We start from the raw sequence: 20,986 nt of genomic DNA, 5'->3' as shown, positions 1-20,986 counted from the left end.
ATTCATACCCATCCTGCCGGGACCATCTGCACTCAATTATAAGCCCTTTGGAAGCCAGCAGAGGGCTGTTAAGCTGCCGCTGGTTCTCTATGATTAGCTAGTTCTTGTCTTTTGAATACTGCATATGGTGCAGCCAGCTGCAGAAAGCATTCATGACTCAAAGCTTTTTTCCCCTCAAAGAGAAAAGTGCTAAGTTGTTATTACTATGGGAAGAAAAAAAAAAGTTTAAAACTCTTACTTTCTGGTTAAGTTCCTCTTCCTACCTTAAAATTCTACCTCTTCCCAGGATTGGGACCATTCCTTTGTCTGTTTTCTACCAGCACTATATAGGTACTTGCTTGCTGAAGATGAGCCTTGCTAAGAAATATCAAGATTGTGTATAATTCCAGCTCAGGTGTTGTTATCCGTGGTCCAGTAGACCCTCTTCTCTCCCTTATTTTGTGTGAGAGACCTGACGTTAAGGCATGCTTTTGATGAAACCACTCCAAAAAGTCAACTCTTTGCAATCAACTCAGGAGCCAGCGCCACTGCTGAGGCTTACCTTCTTTCCCAGGTGCTGAGCCAGGAACAGAAGCAATACTGCTTGGTTCGCACTTGAAACCCTCAGTGTTCTCTGTAGGCGAGAAGCAGTTAGCTGGCTACAAGCTAGCATTAAAATCAGTAGGGATGCTTAAAAAAAAAACATGTATTTCTGGGGCTATACATAGACTTGAAATCCAGGCTCACATGTGAGTGGAGGTCCAGAGAAGATGGAGATTTGAGAGTCTTGTGAATAGTGATAATGAAAGCCATGAATTAGCTACAATTCACAGGGAAAAGAATATGGAAATAGAAGATGGGGGTAATCAGAGTCCCTTCTTCCTCATATCTCTGAACTAGGCAAATAACTCGTTTCTTTTCTCATAATACACAGGCTCTATGGTAAACACAGCACAAATATGCCAATAACCACAGGGCACTCTATGGATAAGACAATTCTTTGTAGAGTGGATACATGTATAACTGATTTGCTTTGCTGTACACCTGAAACTAATGCAACATTGTAAATCAACTATACTCCATTTTAAAAATATATATTTAAGAAAATGTTCTTTGTACCATGAGTTTGGCTGGCTTAAGCCTATAAATTTGCAAAACTTTAGGAACCCATCTATATATGGAATGAATAGTTCTACTCTCCATGTTGAGAGACAAATAAAAATGCCTATTTAAATATCTAGCAGGAAAAGTACCCCAAAAGTGATTTCACTTTTTTTTTTTTTGATGAGCAATTTTAAGCATGTCCAAGAGGAAGAAAATCTGTACCAATATGGGTTGTTCCACTGAGCCTAATGGGAGCCACATGTCTATCTGACAAGGGAGTTACAAGTTTGGAAAGGGAGAAAACAAAAGGAACCCTGTGTTGTTAGTCTGAAATTGGAGGTAAGGTATAAATTCATGGTTTTCAATATATGGATACAGAAATAAATTTAGATGTCATGGGCACATAGGTATGTGTATACATATACACACATGCAGATATTCCCAAACTCTGACCACTGAGATGGCCTGGGACCAGTGGCTCCACAACAGTACTGGGTACACTTAGCACTCAAATCTTCGCTTTAAGATAATTTTCCACTAAAGCAAGCAGGGCTGGAATAGGGAAAGTACAAGACAAACTTGGAATGTCTTATAGTGTCAGAAAATAAAGAAATGCCCAAGTTAAAGGGGGATGTGTCAAGACGACACAGGAGCCAGCTTGAAGGTGTTCCTGCTGGCCACATCTGAGACCATTTAAGCATCTAAAGGAATAACGATAATAACCAATTACAACCCACTGAATAAAAACTGAAGAATCCATACTTGTAATATTAATATAAATTAATAAAGGGGGAATAAGTGATTCTATAGTGGAAAAGTCTGGCAAGCACCACCTTAAACAAGTGGTCAGTTAGTGTCATAACGATGGGACAGGTGGAAATCATGCACCGCTTGAAGAGATGCAGCGAGGAAGACGCAGCATTGCTTCTATGCTGCTCCTGCCAAAGATGCATAAACTAAACCTAACCTAACCTAATCTGACAGGAAACACCACCCAAAGTAACTGGCCTGTAATCTTCTAAAGTGTCAACGTCCATTACTCAGCCATGAAAAGAAATGAAATTGAATTATTTGTAGTGAGGTGGATGGACATAGAGACTGTCATACAGAGTGAAGTAAGTCAGAGAAAAATACCGTATGCTAATGCATATATATGGAATCTGAAAAAAAAAAGGTTCTGAAGAACCTAGGGGCAGGCTAGGTAGACGGAGGCATAGAGAATGGACTTGAGGACACGGGGAGGGGGAAGGATAAGCTGGGACGAAGTGAGAGAGTACCATGGATTTATAATACACTACCAAGTGTAAAATAGATAGCTAGTGGGAAGCAGCCGCATAGCACAGGGAGATCAGCTCGGTGCTTTGTGACCACCTAGACGGGTGGGATAGGGAAGGTGGGAGGGAGACGCAAGAGGGAGGAGATACGGGGATATATGTATAGCTGATTCACTTTGTTATAAAGCAGAAACACACCATTGTAAAGCCATTATACTCCAATAAAGATGTTTAAAAATTTTTTTTAATTTAAAAATTAAAAAAAAGGTCAAGAAAGCCAAGAAAAAGCTGAGGTACCATTCAGAATAAAGGCCACTACAGAGATATGACAACTCAAAGCAGTATGTAACTCTGAACTGCATCCTTTTGCTATAAAGGTTATTATTGGGACATTTGGCAAAATCTGAATGGGGCCCAAGGATTAGTGGCAATTTCCTGATTTGACGGTTGTTTTGAGGTTACATAGAAAAATGTCCTTGTTTACATGAAATACATACTAAATTCAGGAGTGATTTTTAGGAGTGACAGGCCCAGCAACTTGGCAATTTATTTTCAGATGATTCAGGTTCTGAATTGGTAATTTTTCTGTCTGAGAATAGTTCAATTTTTTTTTTTTTTTGGCCACGCTGTGCAGCTTGCAGGATCTTTGTTCCCTGACCAGGAACTGAAACTGGGCCTCGGCAGTGAAAGCGCCGAGCCCAAACCACTGGACCGCCAGGGAACTCCCTAAAAATGTTTTTAAAAGTGTAACTTCTTTTCCTTTTTATGTTATATGACTTAAAAAATGACTATAGCAATGAAGACAGTGGTGTTGACGATGAATTTGCGACATCAAGAATTTCATAAAATTATTTCTTGAAATAAGGTAGAAATTCATGTTATTTTATATAATGTGACTTTTAAGTATATATTTTCATTAAAACATTTAGGAGTTAAAAAAAGATCAGTGAACGAATGTGCTCTTCTAGGTTGAATTAAAATAGAATATTTAAGGTTTAAAAAAGTTTGGCTGGGGAAAAATAACAGTTTTGCAAAACCTTTGCGATCCAAAACTAAGATGATATTCAACAGCAAGAAGTATTCCAATTTCTCATAACCAGTTCTCACAAGCAAAGAAATGCATGCTTCACTTTAAGAAGGTGTCAAATAGAAACAGGCAAATCTGAAAGAGTTCACCAAGTGTAATAAATTAGAGGTGAAATCACAACAAAAGAATTTATGGTGTACAAAAAAATTCACAAGTAGAAGATTCCTTCTATCAACTTCTCAGAGTTCCATGAGCTCTCCCCTGACCTCTGAAAGATGGGTTTTACCAAAATCTGGTTTACACGGAACTTTTCAGGTATATATGGTCTGAAAAGAAAGGAGTATCTGCTAAGAACCTGCCTGGTGCTCCTTCCTTGTTGCAGCCCTTCTTTGTGTAAGTGATCAGAATCAGGTCCAAGAGACACAGAATCAAGCATGACATATCACACCAAACACCATTTCCTGTCCAACCAATTCTCATCTCTCTCCAGTAATGAAAAGGTGGACGTTCTTCTTGGACTGCAGCATCTGTGCAGCCTGCTCCACCCCGACCACAGCAGACAGCCTCTGGGCATCGTACTTGGAGTAGGGGACAGTGCAGGTCCAGGCAGCTTCCTCTCCTCTGGTGGTGGCTTGCAGCATGTTACAGACTTCACTGTAGAAGTGGGGATATGTTGGCAGTTCATAGAAAATTAGGTTCCTGATGCCTTTTATTGTGTATCTGTTAGAAGGAGAAAGAGAGGCTATGTCTACATGAGAAAGTTTATGGAAAAGCCACCGAAGAGTTTTACAGGGACATAGTCACTCTCGCTGTTTCATGCAAGGAGAAAGACCATGGCACAAATAACACACAGACCAAAAGTTACTCTAATTTGAGCTGGAGGGGCTCATTTTTTGTGACAGTGTATTTGAATTCCTAATGTTTGGCTTAAGATAATGATAAAATGAATTTGCACTTCTTGAGCCTAATCTGAGCAGACTGAGGTAGGGTGGGGAAGAATAGTAGACAAGGATTAGAAATCTGTCGCAGAAAATTTGAAAAGCAGGCATTTCCAATTTAACATTATCCTAATTATAATCAGGCAAAACAGTGTTCTGTAATGGAGCTGAGGTCAGACCAGACCCAGTACATAAAATAAACAGCATAAACTGTAAATGCACTCCCATTAGTCTTTTCTTGTCATTCTGTAGACATGTTAACTCCATGGCAGATGTCCCAAGTTCACCCATTTACAAAATCCTGCCCGAGGACCCATTAGGCATTATGGGAAGGCAATTAATTTCAACAGCTTCCTCGCTTCTTTCCCTGCTGCACAGGGCTGCATGGTGTGGGGGGTTGCAGACCCTAGGGACGCGCCTTACGGTTCGGGTTGAGGTCAATCATTCCCTCTTGGGCTCCATGACCAAAGATTTTATACGTTGACAAGTTTCTGATTTTTCCTGTTAAGACTCTCATACAGGGCTGATGTCAGACTCCCTCGGGAATTTTATTTTATTCATGGACGGTAAGTTTTCCTTGTCTTTTTATCCCTTGGCTCATCCTGATCTCTCTGGAGACCCTCCTCTCCCAAAATATAACTGCAGTCCATTACTTGGATCAGCTTTCCACATCCTCTTTCCATAAAGGAATTTTAATGGCTAATGATGTTGAAAAAACACAGTTCTGCCTCAGTAGTTATCAAAACAGACACAGAGTTCCATTTCTGCTTAGTATGTAGAAAACTCAAGAGAATACTGCTCCCATGCTAACAAGAAAAAGATAATCTACAACAGTGTTCCTTTTCCTGAGCCTAGACAGCTGATGTCACAGGGCAACCAAGTGAACTGATTCAACGGTGCCCTGGTGTGTGTTTAACAACTGATTCTCAGTGGGGGAGGATAGGTGCTGATTTGAAGCATTTGCCAATTTCTGTGGTGTAAATACTCCATTTCAAGCTACCAGTGTCATGTTGCTGAACTTGGAACTGGGAAGAGATGTGCAACCATACCTTAAGAGCTGGTATGAGCCAGCTTCAGCCCATCACTGACTGAATTCCAAAGAGTGACACGATGGTCTGAAGAAAGACAGGACATATGAACCACTTCACCTTCGGCAGAGCACAGTGGGGAAGAGGGCAGCTGCTAAGAAAGTGGGTAGGAAGAAAAAAGCTACACTTTTAACAAGTTCTTAAAGGGCAATTATGGGCTTGCATGACAGTTCAGAATCCCTGGGATTCCCGGACACTCCTTTACTTCACAGTCATGATGGCTTTTCCAAAGGTCTCCACTGGGAGCCCTGGAAAGACTGGACGCAAGGCAGAAGACCTGAGAGACCCCGATGGTGGTGCAGACATGAAAACTCACTCTCTTCCCAGAGCCATGTTGTATATGAAGCTAAAGCCTGAAGCCAGTGAGGGGGCAAAGGTCAACTGCCAGGGTGGAGTCAGAAGCAGCAAAACTGTGTGCCCTAAGGGAGGAGCATTAACCCCTCACCCCATCCCTCCCCACCACAGGACTTACATCCAGTAGAAAGAGCAGTCTGGGGAAAGGGGAAAGGGCATGAAGACTGGGGAAAGGGCGTGAAGCCTGTTCAGCCCAAGATCCTGCACTGATGTAAGCAGATGTTTGCCACCACTGCAGAGATGCAGGGAACTCTTTCCCACCAAGACCCCTCGTAGAACAAGGCAGAGGCTGGCCACCATGGAGGGTGGTGCAGAAGCCCTGAGAAAGCGCCAGCTCCAAAGCCCAGGATGGACAGAACCTGCCTGCATCTGAGCTGGACCAGGAGGAGAACAACTGCCCCACTTCAAGCCTTAGGGGAGGAGCGAGCAGGAGCAGCCTGCTACTGGGGGAGGGGCCGGAGCATGGGAGAGGCTCTCCCTCGGCACAGGGGTGCAGGGCATGGTGAAAGCTGAGAGGGGAGCAGGACACTGAGACAAGGCCCTCCAGCACTGGGCCCCACAGTGGGCCACTGTCTGCTGGAGGAACTGGCAGTTTGTGGTAACTAGAAGGCAACGACGGTAACAACCAAATCCTAACTAGATTCACAACTGCCACGCTAGTGGCCTGACAGAAGAGGCGTCCAGGCCAGCTACTTACTCAGGCACTACGTTCAACTGACAATTACAAAAAACACAGAAAAGCAAGAAGAAGACATTAAAACCATGAGGTATCATTTTGACTATCAAGTCACTGGAAAAAAGGAGAATTTACAGAAATATTTACAGAATTTACAGAAATAGGCTAATGGAGTATAAATTATTGTGAGTGTGTATTTCACCGGGGAGGGGAGAAGATGGGAGTGGCAACACACAGCAAATTTTAAACTGGGTACAGCTTTTGAACAAATAAGTTTTCCTTTCCAAATTTATCCTAAGGAAATGCCTAGGCAACTATGCCATCAACTACGCATATGGATGCTCTTGGCATTATTGTATATAATAACAGAAAACAACAAATCAATATGCCCATTAAAAGGAAACTGGGTTAATTATATACCCATACAATGTAACACTATGCAACCATTAAAAAGGATGCTATACACACCTTAAAAGATTACTTATAATTACACAGAAAAGGTATTTTTACAATGTAAAGATTTAGCAGACCTACCTTGACCAAGTGATTACATTTAGTATCACCAAAAACGGGACAAACTGACACCCTGGGCCTCTTGAGGAGATGCAGGGGGAAGTACACAATATCCTCTATGTAGAATTCTTACTAAAATAATGTTTAAATCTTTGGTCCCCGAACTCTAATGCTCACTGAATCACCTATTTGTTTTTTAAACATACCTGTAATTGGTCCCCATCCCCAAACACCATGATTTAATTGATACTGGGGTATGACCAGGGCATTCAGATTTTTAAAAGCTCCCCAAGGGGATTCTAATATGTAGCAAAGTTTGGGAACACTGATCTAAATAATAAGAAAACAGCCAAATCCAGATGTGGGACATTCTACAGGAAACTGGACTGGACTCTTCAAAACATATCAGTATCACAGCAAGAAACAAAGGCAGAGACTTATTCTAGATCAGGGTTTCTTAACCCTGGCACTACTGCCATTTTAAGCCAGGTAATTCTTTGTTGTAAGGGCTGTCCTGTGCACTGTAGGACGTCTAGCAGCACCCAGGCCTTGACCCGCTTGAACCACTAGACCACTAGAATAACCCTCCAACTGTACCAACCAAAAATGTCTCCAGATATTTCCAAATGTCCCTTGGGGAGCAAAACTGCTCCTGCTTGAGAACTGCTAAAATAGACTAAAGAAACATGTCACGCAAATGCAATGTAGGATTCTTAACTAAATCCTGGATTGGGGTGGGGGGGGTGGTGAGAAACAGCTGTAATAGTCATTTTGGGAACAACTAGGAAAATTTGCATACAGACTAAATACTAGATGGTATTACTGCAGTAATGTCAAGTGGTATGTTAATGGTGTTGTGGTTAGATAAAAGAATGTTGTTTTTAAGCTCTACAGGCTGAAAGATTTAGGAGTTAAGTGTCATGAAGCCTCCCATAATTTACTCTCAAATGGTTCAGGAAGAAAAAATAAGAGATGTGAGTGGAAAGAGAGAAGGAGAGACAGAGAATGTGGGTGCATGAGAATGTGGCAAAATGCTAACAGCTGGTGAAGCCTAAGTGGAAGGAGTTAGAGATGTTCACTGGGATAGTCTTACAATGTCTTTTGAAATGAAATCTTCCCAAATAGAAAGTTGGAGCGGGGGCAGGATATAGTAGAACTATATATATATATAAACTAAAAAATACATCCATAACATACAAGTATATACCAAAATGCTAACTTATTTAAGCTTTTTTTCAATAAGCACATAAAACATTCAAGATAAAAGAAAAAAAAATCCAAATGTGTACACTGTGATCCCAATGTTGGTGTCGTTTTTAAAATGCCTGTGTCTGTGTGTGTGTGCACGTGCACATGTTTTTTACATCAAAGAGACAGGAAAGAAATACACCAAAATGGGTGTTTATATCAGTAAGATGACAGGTGATCCCATTTTTTTAACCTAGATTTTCTAGGTTCTCTACAATAATTGTGTAATACTCTTATAATGAGAGTATTTTTAAAGCAAAATAAAACAACAAAACCAATTCCAATAGGTATTATATTTAAAACCCAAGAAAATCTCTCTTAGTACCAATTCGTGCACAGTAGAGACTAGGCATCTCCTGGAAATAAGAGCACGTGACCAGAACCTCTTCAGAGGGGCAGTTAGTAACAATTCCCATGGTCTTCTGCACCTCTTCCCCTGCCTTCCTCCTCTCCTGTATGTGCTTTGGGTCTTCGGTGACCCCTACAAATATGGCGTAACACTGTGACAGGACCCAAAACTAAGGACATTCCCGATGTCTATGTTACCTGACAACTGTTAAAGATAAATGAGGCAACCACAACTGACTTGCAAGGCTGGCTCCTGCATACAGTCTATAAAGACGAGGTCTGTTACTTCTATAACTGGGGTTCTCCCTGGGGCAGGGAGCACTCAGAAACACCCCACTAGCGTTTCCCACCTCCAGAAATCCTACCTCCAGAGTTTCTGATTGCCCCCTGCTTAAGAATCCTTCCTGTGCTAACCCACTGATGATGCTCAGAGAAAGAACTGTGAACTGTCCTCCCCTCAGGAGGGCCATCATGACCAAATGCCCATCCCATCCTAAGATTCTACTGGTTTCATCCCCCCAAAGAAAACAAATCCTCAGGATGAAAGTTTTTTGCTAGCTCACAAATGAACTGCAATATGTCTAACACGGCCTACTTCCATAGAGAATATAAATACAGAATTTTAAAGCTGGATACTAAAGTGTAAAATACATGTACTTTTCCCAAGGTCAAATGAAAAAATCAAATCACAAAGACACTGCAGATCAAAATACCCATCATCACCTTGGTGACCTCTCAAGCAAAAAAATCTATAGCTGGGAACCTTGAGATAATTGGCAGTTGCAGATTATCTCCATTCAACTTAAACACCCACTAACCTGGTCCAGGGTACAAAGCTAATGGCACGTGTTCGGTTTGTCTTTATAGTGACTTTGGGGACAAAACAGTTTGGTCAATAAATGAACAGTGTAAGACAGAAGACTGTCCTGCCTACTTAAGAGAAAGGGCTCCTTTGACATCATGCCCTCTCCTTGAAAAGCTGCTACTTGAGAGCAGTCCTCATCCCAGCTTAGTTCACACTTGCTACAGACAATCACGCTGGGAAGTTTTCCAATCCATCCACTTCATTTAAAGGACTTGCTTTGACGTATCAAGCTTTTGGAAAACTAAGGGCTCTTTAGACCTGCTGAGTGCAAACTCCCCCAAAATACCATTTCCAACATGAATGAAAACAACAACTCACTGGAACAAAGCAAATAATGATGCCAGCAAGAAGCAAACCCTGAAGCCCTTAAATATTCACCTCTAAGCCCCTCACCTTTTGCTTCTCCTAAACTTCAAGGAGCCCCTTAGTCCTGGTTCTCCTTGGTGCAGAAGTGTGTGTGCACTGCCTCAGGACAAATGAGAGCTTTCTGAACACTGACCCTGTACTCAACTTCCATCTCCACAGACCACACAGTCCCCAGGTGTTTCATCTGTGCTTCTACGACAGGTTCCTCCCTTTCCTGTATTCAGTTGAGAGCTGCTCAGCTCTGTAATGTCCTTCTTGAGGGGTATACCCACAGCTACAGGAGGTACCCTAAGTATGGACCCACTCCAGATCTATATACAGGTTATGCTGTAGTCACTCATTCGTTTCTACCACCTTTTCCAACAATGCCCATTTTGAAAGAAAACCAACCAACCAATCAACAAAAGTCTGTCCAGCCCCCCAAACTCTGGCTTGTCTGCAGGAGGTGAAGCAAGGGAGGACCTTATAACACAGCAAAGCCCACCATGCACTTGGAAGCAGACCCTCCAGAGAGGACACTTGAAACCTGGCCCTATTTTACCTTTTGTAGAAATGGAAGCGCTCTGTGAGGAGCAGGAACTGCTTCTCTCCTTGAAGGAAGAAGCGTCTGGCCCTGGAGACACCAGACTTCTGGGTGTACTCGCAGATATGAGTGAAGTTCAGTTCCTCCTTCTTGAGGTAATTTCGGAGACGCACGAAGTCAAAGTAGGAGGGGACATAGATAAGCGTGTGAGACATGACTGCATCACGATACTGAGGCAAAATCTTGTTGACGAAAAAGTCAAACCTGATTCGGAAAGGCGAAGGGCAGAGTCAGTGGTCTAGAGGTGAGCCATAGTGTCACTGCCAACTGCATGACCCTGGGCAAGTCACAATCTCCTTCTACCTCCCCTAAGAGGCCAATTTGGCCTACCTCATTGCAAAGAGATTCTGTAGGGATAAAACTTGTTAAGCGCATCAAAAAGTAAGTGCCAACACTATTCATCATAAAGAATAGATGTGATGCTGGTATATCCCAGAGAATTATTCTAGGAAGTACGTAACTGTATCATTCATTCATTCAGTTGTCAGTCAGTCAGTCAACAAATAATTACTGAACACCTACCACGTGTTAAGCACCATTCTGCTACCATGGGTCCCCTGACTAAACACAAGGAGAAGACGGGGAAATTACATAGAGAATTAGGAAAACAGTTCTTGCCCTGAAGGGCTTAGAATTAAGTTGTTGACATGAGGCATTAAAAAATTAATGTAATTAAAAAATGCCACAGTCTAGGGGAAAGTACCCTTGATTTACTAACCCTGGCACTATTGGAACTAGGACAACACACCATTTCTCTGGCCTTCAGTGTCCTCCTCTGTCAATGGCATGATTGGATTCAGTTATCTCATTTCATTTCGTAAATGGTAACTAAGAAAGCCAACGTGGAATACAATTCTAAATTTGAATGCCCAAGTAAAATCCCTCTCTGTGACCCCCAGGGATCCAATGGGACAGGGGAGGGTACCTGGCATCAATCACTGAAGCTAGGTTTTCAGGTTCCATCCTCGGGAAGACATGTGGGAGCTGCACCAGGACATGACTGATGCAGCCTGTCATCGGGACGTTCCTCACAGCCACCTGCCAGGTGTCAGTGAGAACATTAGGAAGTGAGCTATCCCCATTGTTGACCAAATGCTGTCCTCTCCTTCTGCCTCATGACCCAAACAATACACAATACTTCATGAAAATTCAGAGAAAGAAGGAGAGAACCCACCTGGCCTTGCACATTGACGCAGTACTTGTTGAACACAGAGTTGATCTGGGCATCCTGCAGGGCCCCAAACAGCAGCGTCTGACGATAGTACTTGGACCGATTATTGAGGTTCCACATGCGCACTCGAGAAAAGTCCACCCCATGTGAGTCCAAGGGCAGTAGGTTCATGTGGCTCATCAAATGCTTTGAGCAGAAGTAATACTCCATTAATACTTATTGAACACTTACCTGCTGGGCGTTGCTAACCTCTCTATAAGCCCATCATCTTATTTAACCCCATGAAGTAGATACTATCATCTCCCAAATTACAGCAAGAAAACAGGCTCAGATGGGTGAGTGACTTGCCCAGAGTCAAGCGAACAAGAAGAAAAGCTCAAACTGGCCACCTTGTGGATCTCTCAAAAAGGATCAAGATGCGACCTATACAGAGTATTTCTTTTCAAGGAAATTCTGAAATGCCACTCTGGTCACTCTGTAAGCAACTCAGTTCCAGACTTGGACAAGAAGGGAAATGACACGGAAAACAGAGCTGCTGTCCTTCCATGACTTGGTTCCCAAAACGTTAGAAAATTCCCTGAGTGACTACATGTGCCTTTTGCTCAAAATAAAGATGACTCAACCATCGACATGCCTGTTCTATTTTAATCATATTTTTACCTTGTAATGTATATTGAAGGGTCACAAGTACCATAAGTTTATTCCCTACTTTATAAATAAGTACTCCCCTTTATCTGTCCCAAACTTACTCCAAGTCCTGGGGTTGTAGAAAAGGTAAATGCTCACATGCCTTATAAAAATAAACCTATAGTTCTGTGATGAGGATTGTTCCAAAGCACAATCCTAAACCCCAAAACATTGCAGAGTATGTTGAGAGGGAGAAAAAAAATTATAGTACAAATTACAGTAGGGGGACAAAAACATCTTACGTTTCTCTGTAAAACATCACAAATTAAGAAATCATGAGCAATGTTTTCCCATCTCCACTGAAGACCAAACAAAAGAGAACGAGCATAAATAGGAGGAACTATTTTAGATAAAAACATTCCTGGTGAGGAGGGATTTCAATCAGTCAACCAACCAACCAACCAACCAACCAACCAACCACACTAAACTGGTCTATTACTAGAAGCAACTTTTAAGGGGAAGAAATCTTTTCTGGAGATTTGAAAATGTTGACAAGAATTTTAATCTTTCTGGATACTTTACTGACCAACTTGTGGGTAGAAGAGGGGACAACATTTCCCGTTTTCAAATTGGAAAATGTGGAATATTTCCATTTCCAAGCTGAGTTTTAATCTGGACTTTAATAACCATTTCAGACTCAAACCACTGAGCTTCTTGTCTCTAAATGTTAATGACCAGCATTACCAAGACATGCTCCCAGTTCTGCATCAGGTAAATGTCAGCTTGATCAATGATGAGAAGCTCAATACAAGACAAAAAGTCAAAATCTCTCTTCTTCTCTCCTTCTCCACCAATGATGGTCCTCAAGCCCAGGGGGGAGGCAATGAGGATGTCTGACGAATAGAAGGGGGCATAAAGTCAGATGCTTCTCTGCAGTATTGCCACCCCTATACACAAAACAGCCAAGCACACATCAGTTCATGAGTCACCACCAAGCCATTAGCTTCCACCCTCTCCAACTGCAGCCTCCCCTTGTACCTTCCACATCTTCCCCTTTGCATGTAATTGTGCTCAAACTGCTTTAATTATTAAAATCATCATCGTCATCATCATCATCCCTCCTTTGCATCTACGGTCCCTTCTAGCTCCCACCCTCTTCTTTTCCTTCACTGGCAAACCTTCCAAAAAATTATCTCTACTTTAAAATCCCCCACTGACTCCTTAATGTACTGCAATCTGCCTCTGAGTCTCAGGACACCACTGAAATGACTCTTGCCAAGGTCACCAACAGCTCTCAGTTACCAATTCAATGGCACTTTAGTGTTTCTTGTCACGAATGCATAAGCACACCCTCCTTGAAATGTTCTTTTCCTTACTGGTGGTTTCTATCACTTTAACACTTACTTCTATTACTGACCTGGTTCTTATCTATTTTTCCATATTCAAAGAGCTCTTCAACAAATCCCTGGATTCACCCACAAGTTCTCTTTCACTCTACATAAAGCTTTGGATAAATATATTCACTAATTATGGCTTTAACATTATCATCACAAAAATTTATATTTCCTGCCCACATCTCTTTCCTAAGCAACAAGTAGCAGTCTGTAAAGAGCCCAGATCATATGTGAAGGAGATTCACTTGCTAATCTTAAAGCATCTACCAGAGGGGCAGAAGTTGGCTGGGACTCTCTCTGGGGACAGAATGCTGGCAGATGCCATTTTTACAAATTCCCTCTACCTTGATGGCACTGGTGGGTGCCACTTTTTTGCACTCTCACTCTAAGTTGCTAACAGTGGTGGTGGGTGAGTACCCCCTACCCCACGGCCCTGCACTGCCTGTGTGCAGCACTGACAAACATGGACAACGAGCAGCCACGCCTACCCCATCTCATGCCACTCGCGGGACATGACCTGAGGCAACAATCGCATGTAGCCCACACAGGGGACACTCCTTGAGCACCAGGCTCAGGCAGATGGGGGTGGGACTGCATTTCTAGACTCCATGGGAGTGAAACAAACAGAGAGAGTTTATAAGATGACCAAGAACTAGGAAAAAGTTAAAAATACAGTTCATCTCCCACACAGGGCCACTCCTTCAAGACGGGGCAGTAACTGTTTTGCATAATACACAGAAACAAAGACGGAGAGTCAAGCAAAATGAGGAAGCAGAGGAACATGTTCCAAATGAAGGAACAAGATAAAACCCCAGAAAAAATATTTAATGAAACAGATGTAAGTGATTTATCCGATAAAGAATTCAAAGTCATAGTCCTAAAGATGCTCACCAAACTTGGAAGATGAATGAACGAACACAGTGAGAAACTCAAGAAAGAGACAGAATATAAGCAAGTTCTAAACAGAACTCACACAGCTGAAGATTATAATAATTGAACTGAAAAATACACTAGAGGGAATCAACAGCAGACTAGATGGTAGAAAAGAACAGATCAGTGACCTGGCAGACAAGGTAGCAGAAATCACCCCAACAGAACAGCAAAGAGAAAAAATATTTTTAAAATATGAGGACAGTTTAAGGGAACTGTGGGACAACATCAAGTGTACTATCATCGGTGTTAAGGGGTCGCAGAAGAAGAGAGAGAAAGGGGCACTAACACCCACATTATAGGGGTCCCAGAAGGAGGACAGAGAAAGAAAGGGGCAGAAAACTTATCTGAAGAAATAATGGCTAAAAATGTCCCTAACCTGGTGAAGGAAACAGACATTCAGGTCCAGCAAGAACCAAGAGTCCCAAACAAAATGAACCCAAGGAGATTCATACCAAGACACATTATAATTAATACGTTAAAAGTCAAAGGTAAAGAGGGAATCTTAAGCAGCAAGAGAAAAACAACTAATTACAGACAAGGGAATCCCCATAAGAATATCAGCTGATTTTTCATCAGAAACTTTGTGGTCCAGAAGGAGATGGCATGATATGTTCAAATATGCTGAAAGGAAAAAACTTCCAACAAAGAAGGAAGGAAATAATAGAAGTCAGATGAGAAATACTGAATAAATGAAATGGAGACAAAAAAAAAGATCAATGAAACTAAGAGCTGGTTCTGTGAAAAGATAAACAAAATTAACAAACCTTTAGTCAGACTCAATAAGAAAAAAAGAGAAGGGGCCCAAATAAAATCAGAAATGAAAGAGAACCTATAACTGACACTACAGAAATACAAAGTATCATAAGAGACTACTACGAACAATTATACACCAACAAGTCAGATAACCTAGAAGAAATACATAAATTCCGAGAAACACACAATCTTCTAAAACTGAATCATGAAGAAAAAATGTGAATAGATCAATTACTAGTAATGTGATTGAATCAGTAATCAAAAAGCTCCCCAAAAACAAAAGACCAGGACCAGAGAGCTTCATGGTGAATTCTACGAAATACTTAAAGAAGATTTAATACCTATCCTTCTCAAACATATTTCAAAAAACTGAAGAGGCGGAAACACTTCCAAACTCATTTTATGAGGCCAACATAACCCTGATACTGAAACACCACAAAAAAAGAAATGTACAGGCTACTATGCCTGATAAACACAGATGCAAAAATCCTTGACAAATTATTAGCAAACTGAATCCAACAATACATTAAAAGGACCATACACTATAATCAAGTAGAATTTATTCCAGGGATGCAAGGATGGGTTGACAAAGTGGGTATAGAGGGAACGTATCTCAACCTAGCAAAGGCATATACGATAAACCCACAGCTAACATCATATTCAGTGGTGAAAAGCTGAAAGCATTTCCTCTAAAATCAGGAAGAAGACAAGGATGCACACTTCTGCCACTTTTATTCAACATATTATTGGAAATCCTAGCCACAGCAACTAGGCAAGAAAAAGAAATAAAGGATACCCAAATTGGAAAGGAGGAAGTAAAACTGACTATTTGCAGATGACATGATACTTTATGGAGAAAACCCTAAAGACTCCACCAAAAAACTGTCAGAACTAATAAATAAATTTAGTAATGTTGCAGGATACAAAATTAACAAAAATCTGTTGTGTTTATATACATTAATAAGGAACTATTAGAAATTAAGAAAACAATCCATTTACAATAGCATCAAAAAGAATAAACTACCTAGAAAAAATCTAACCAAGAAGGTAAAAAACTTGTACTTGGAAAACTACAAGGTATTGATGAAAGAAATTAAAGATGACAGAAACATGAAAAAATACACCATGCTCATAGATGGGAAGACTTAGTACTGTTAAAATGTCCATACTGGACACCAAGGGGGGAAAGTGGGGGTGGGGGTGGGGGTGTGATGAATTGGGAGATTGGGACTGACATGTATATACTAATATGTATTAAATGGATAACTAATAAGAACCTGCTGTATAAAGAAATAAATAAAATTCAAAAACAAAGTCCATACTACCCAAAGAAATCTACAGATTTAATGCAATCCTTATCAAAATACCCATGACATTTTTCATAAAACTAGAATAATCCTAAAATTTGTACAGAGGATCCTGGGGATTTGTGCAAAGGATCCTGAATAGCCAAACTGATTATGAGAAAGAAGAACAAAGCTGAAGGTATAACACTCCCTGATTTTAAACTACACTACAAGTCTACAGTAATCAAAATTGTACGGTAATAGCACAAAAACAGACACAGATCAACAGAACAGAGAGCCCAGAAATAAATCCATATTTATATGGTCACTTCATCTATGACAAAGGAGACAAGAATATACAATGCAGAAAAGACAGTCTCATCAACAAATGGTGATGGGAAAACTAGACAGCTACATGCAAAAGAATGAAACTGGACCACTAGCTTACACCATCTACAAAAATCAACTCAAAATGGATTAAAGACTTGAACATAAGACCTGAAAACCACAGAACTCCCAGAAGAAAACATAGGCAGTAACTTCCCTGACAACAGTCTCAGCAATATTTTTTTGGATCTGACTCCACAGGCAAGGGCAATGAAACCAAAAATAAACAAATGGGACTACATCAAACTAAAAAGCTTGTGCACAGCGATGGAAACCATCAATGAAACAAAAAGGCAATCTACTGAATGGGAGAGGATATTTGCAAATCTAGTAAGGGGTTAAGATCCAAAATATATAAAGAACTCATGTAACTCATTATCAAAAAACCCCAAACAGGGCTTCCCTGGTGGCACAGTGGTTGAGAGTCCGCCTGCCGATGCAGGGGATATGGGTTCGTGCCCTGGTCCGGAAAGATCCCACGTGCCGCGGAGCGGCTAGGCCCGTGAATGGCCTGGGGAGGGAGACACGATAAAACACATTTGGTCAATCAGTCTTACTGAACAGAAGTCCAGTTTTTCGTCTCACTGACACCCAATGATCCTGTATCCCCAGATAACTCATTTTTCTGAAGTCAACACATTCTCCATTGCTCGTGGAGATCGCCCTGCCCCTAGCCCTGTGCCAGGAGCTCCTGACTTACAGGAGTTCCTGTCTGGCCTGCGCCTTGCTGCCCTCAAGGACTTGACTGAGGCCTGGAGAGAATGATTTACAGGAGGAAACAAAAAGCCGATAATAGCAGTGAGAAGCCCTCCCATCCACACAGCACTTGTCCAATTTCAGAGAGCTTTCATATCCACGATCTCATATCATAGCCATAGATAATCAAAGGATAGGTAGTTTGGTGCTGACCAAAGTCAAAATCAGGACACTGCTCTGTCCCAACAGGGAAACATATTTGAAATCAGGACTATGAACCCTCACGCTCATGGTACTTGTAACTTCTTGTTTGTCTCTTTTATCTGCAGGTCCAGTGACAACTTTCTTTGCCAGGGGAGATGGAAGTGGGCTGTTAGATTGGTGCTGAAGGGAAGAAGTTTGGAGGGAGGGCCCCAGGTGGGCAGCGTACTTCCAAGGGAGTTACTGAGCCTTCTTTTTCCTCCTCCTCCTCTTATACAGATCCAAGTTTGGAATAAAGAAAGCTGCTTCTCTGAGAACACTTACCAGTGCTCAGCTTGGTCCAAGGATAAGAAGAGAGTCAGAAACAAGTAATTCTGAACATGTTAGTGGAGAATTCTCCTAAAGTCCCAAGCCAAAGTCTGTTTCATTGTCTGGGTTGGAAAGTGAGATAGATTCATTTATGGATTTCTGCCAGCACTCTCAGGAAGAGGCTGGATGGCTTTGGGGTGTATACAGACATGTATGCATACATGTGGTGGAGGAGACTGTCTGATTTGAGGCATCTAGGAGGAGACAGATGTGTGGGTGCACACACACCTTCCCCAGAATCTTCCCAAATCAGTAGCTGAGGTGTCGGAGCTTTCATAATTAGAGAGTCATACCTTTGGATTATTTATGGCTCCCTGTCAACATATCTTGAATACATGTGCCCTTGTTACCACGTATATTATCACATAAATTTCAAAACTCAAACTTCCCCAGCATCTGATCTGTATCCTCAAATTGTGCTCCTTCCCCACCTTCCCATTCCTGCTCTGTTGAGAATCTCAGATAGACTCCCGTTTACTTTCTGTGGTTTGTATTAGGACATAGTTTGTCTTTTCAAATACATCACTATATGTCAAATAAGCTCTTTCCAATCATGTACACCATAATATTTGCAAGGGATTAAAACACATCAATTTGTGTAATTCCATGAGTTCATAATGATACTAAAAATTTAAAAAAAGTTGATTGGTCAACATTAGAAGATCCAGTGAATTGACTCCTTGTGTTGAAAATTAGTAAATGAAGGGAGAGAATCAAGCATTTCTTCTGCTTTTCCTATACAAACAGTACCACTGGGTAAGCAAAATTTAGGGGAAGGAAAAGCTTGCTTTCATAGAAATAGTCCAGCAAGTAAGTGAAGAAGAAATGATAGAATTAGAATATCACCTCATGATAGAATTAGAATGTGACCTCTAATGAATTAACGAATTTAGACATTGACTACCAATGACTGGTAACATCACAAAATGAAAGGCAACCAGATGGTATACGCCTCCTGATGGAAGTATAAAATATCAGCTATCATGAAATCTGATCAAAGTTCTAAATCCCACAATGTATTCGCGAGAAACACAGAGAATAGCAGAACATGTTCAACTAACAGTGTAAAAAAAAAAAGACGACATTTATGAGACAATCAGAAATCTGAATACTGACTGGTTACATGATGATATTAAATAATTGTTATCATCTTTTTTTTAGGTGAAATAGTGCCATTGTAGCTATGTTAAAGAAAGAACCCTTATCTTTTAGATATTTAGAAATAAGTATTTACAGATAAAATAATACAATGTCTGGGATTTGCTTCAAAAATAATACAGGGGCGGGAGTTAGGGGTAGTGGGTGGGCATATAAATGAAACAAGATGGCCTTGCATTGAAGCCAAGGGATGGGAACATGGGAGTGCATTATACTCTTTTGTCTACTTTTGTATATACTTGAAATTTTCCAAAGAAAAAGTTTTTAATAAAGAAAAACTAACACTTTTCTGAATATTCTGACCATCTTGTCTTAAGGGACAGCCACCGCCCTCCCACCCCTTGAGATCGTTATCCTAGGGAGTCTCCCTGAATTGAAATACCCAAGTAACATTAATTCATCAGCCTCTCTTTACAAACTAGTATAAAAGATTATTTCCTGTATTGTTTTTACCCCTGAAAATACTGAGTCCCTGAGGGCAAAGGGCAAAGAAAACCCTGCAGGATGGAAAAGGAAGGGCTGAGCATGGGAAGAAGAAAGGGAAGAACAAATTTTGCCTTTATTACAATTTTCCCAGGGCCTTCACTAGTTGGCACATGCATCTTCTTTGTGTGGGTTTTACTAAGAGAACTTTCACTGGAGGCATGAAAAATATGTTTAAATTGCGAAGTCTCAGGTTAAAATTTCACAAAGCATCCCCTTTTATGTTGTCAAAGGCTAATATAAATATTTTCAGAAGCGGGCTCAGTGAGCCAATGATGAGACCACTTGGGTGGAGCTAGGGCACAGTTGTGTCTGAACCTGGGAACAGTCTAGACCTGTCCATAGGACTACAATGACATGGAAAGCAGGAGAGAGTAAAGAGTCACATCAAGTGCTCATGAGTATAGCTTTTTATAGCAGATCTCTGGAAGAACACCAAGAAACTGGTTGCCTCTGGGGAGGGAAGCTGGGGCACTTGGAATAGGGTGGGAGGAGAAAAAACATTGTAGGACTTTATTGTCATAGCCAGGTTATACTGTGGTTAGTGCCTTAGTATGTATGATGAGATTTGCAAGCAGCCTTTTGTTTACGTAAGTGACTGTACTTTTTATGTTGAAATGAGACAGAAGACAGATGTGTGTTTGTTTCTGGGTTCCTTGGCTGGGCCATCAGCTGGCACTACCTGCTGTTTGCATATTTTCTTGATCCTCCCTCCCCCTTGCCTCCCTCCCCCACCCTAAGCTCCCAGAATCTAATTAGGAGTAGATGGTCCCCAGAAGGAGAAAACTAGGATTTGAATAGTTGTAGTGTGACTTGTATAGGTGTGACATGGTATTGGACAAAGGTCCAGTTCTCTCACAGACGCTCGTCTAATAGCAGAGGCAGTGAACACTATCTTTGATGGCTCCTATTTTACCTTAAATATTCAGGTGAATTCTGTGGTTTATGATTGACATTGTAAGTTACTATTAGAAACAAAGTGCCTCTGTGTTTATGCTGTGGTTTTTGTTTTGTTTTGTTTTTTCGGTACGCGGGCCTCTCACTGTTGTGGCCTCTCCAGTTGCGGAGCCTTGCGGAGCCCAGGCTCCGGACGCACAGGCTCAGCGGCCATGGCTCACGGGCTTAGCCGCTCCGCGGCATGTGGGATCTTCCCAGACCTGGGGCA

At 41.4% G+C, this 20,986-nt stretch overlaps 1 protein-coding gene across 1 annotated transcript; it reads right to left on the bottom strand.

Annotated features, from left to right (window-relative positions):
* Positions 1–2,583: 2,583 nt before the first annotated feature.
* LOC308610730 (U3 small nucleolar RNA-associated protein 25 homolog) lies at positions 2,584–16,144 on the bottom strand. Its single transcript, XM_081259757.1, has 5 exons — positions 12,906–16,144; positions 11,538–11,720; positions 11,289–11,401; positions 10,322–10,567; positions 2,584–4,104 (listed from the first exon to the last, which is right to left on the bottom strand). Exons 1-5 carry the CDS (start codon positions 12,927–12,929, stop codon positions 3,861–3,863), a joined length of 810 nt encoding a protein of 269 aa, XP_081115883.1. The 5' UTR covers positions 12,930–16,144; the 3' UTR covers positions 2,584–3,860.
* Between the last annotated feature and the right edge of the window lie 4,842 nt (positions 16,145–20,986).

The sequence above is a fragment of the Mesoplodon bidens genome, assembly GCF_964165515.1.
Source record: "Mesoplodon bidens genome assembly, contig: HAP1_SCAFFOLD_407, whole genome shotgun sequence".
Lineage (NCBI taxonomy): Eukaryota > Metazoa > Chordata > Mammalia > Artiodactyla > Ziphiidae > Mesoplodon > Mesoplodon bidens.
The sequence above is the reverse complement of the archived record's forward strand: the minus strand, read 5'-3'. Positions and strand labels throughout refer to the sequence as shown.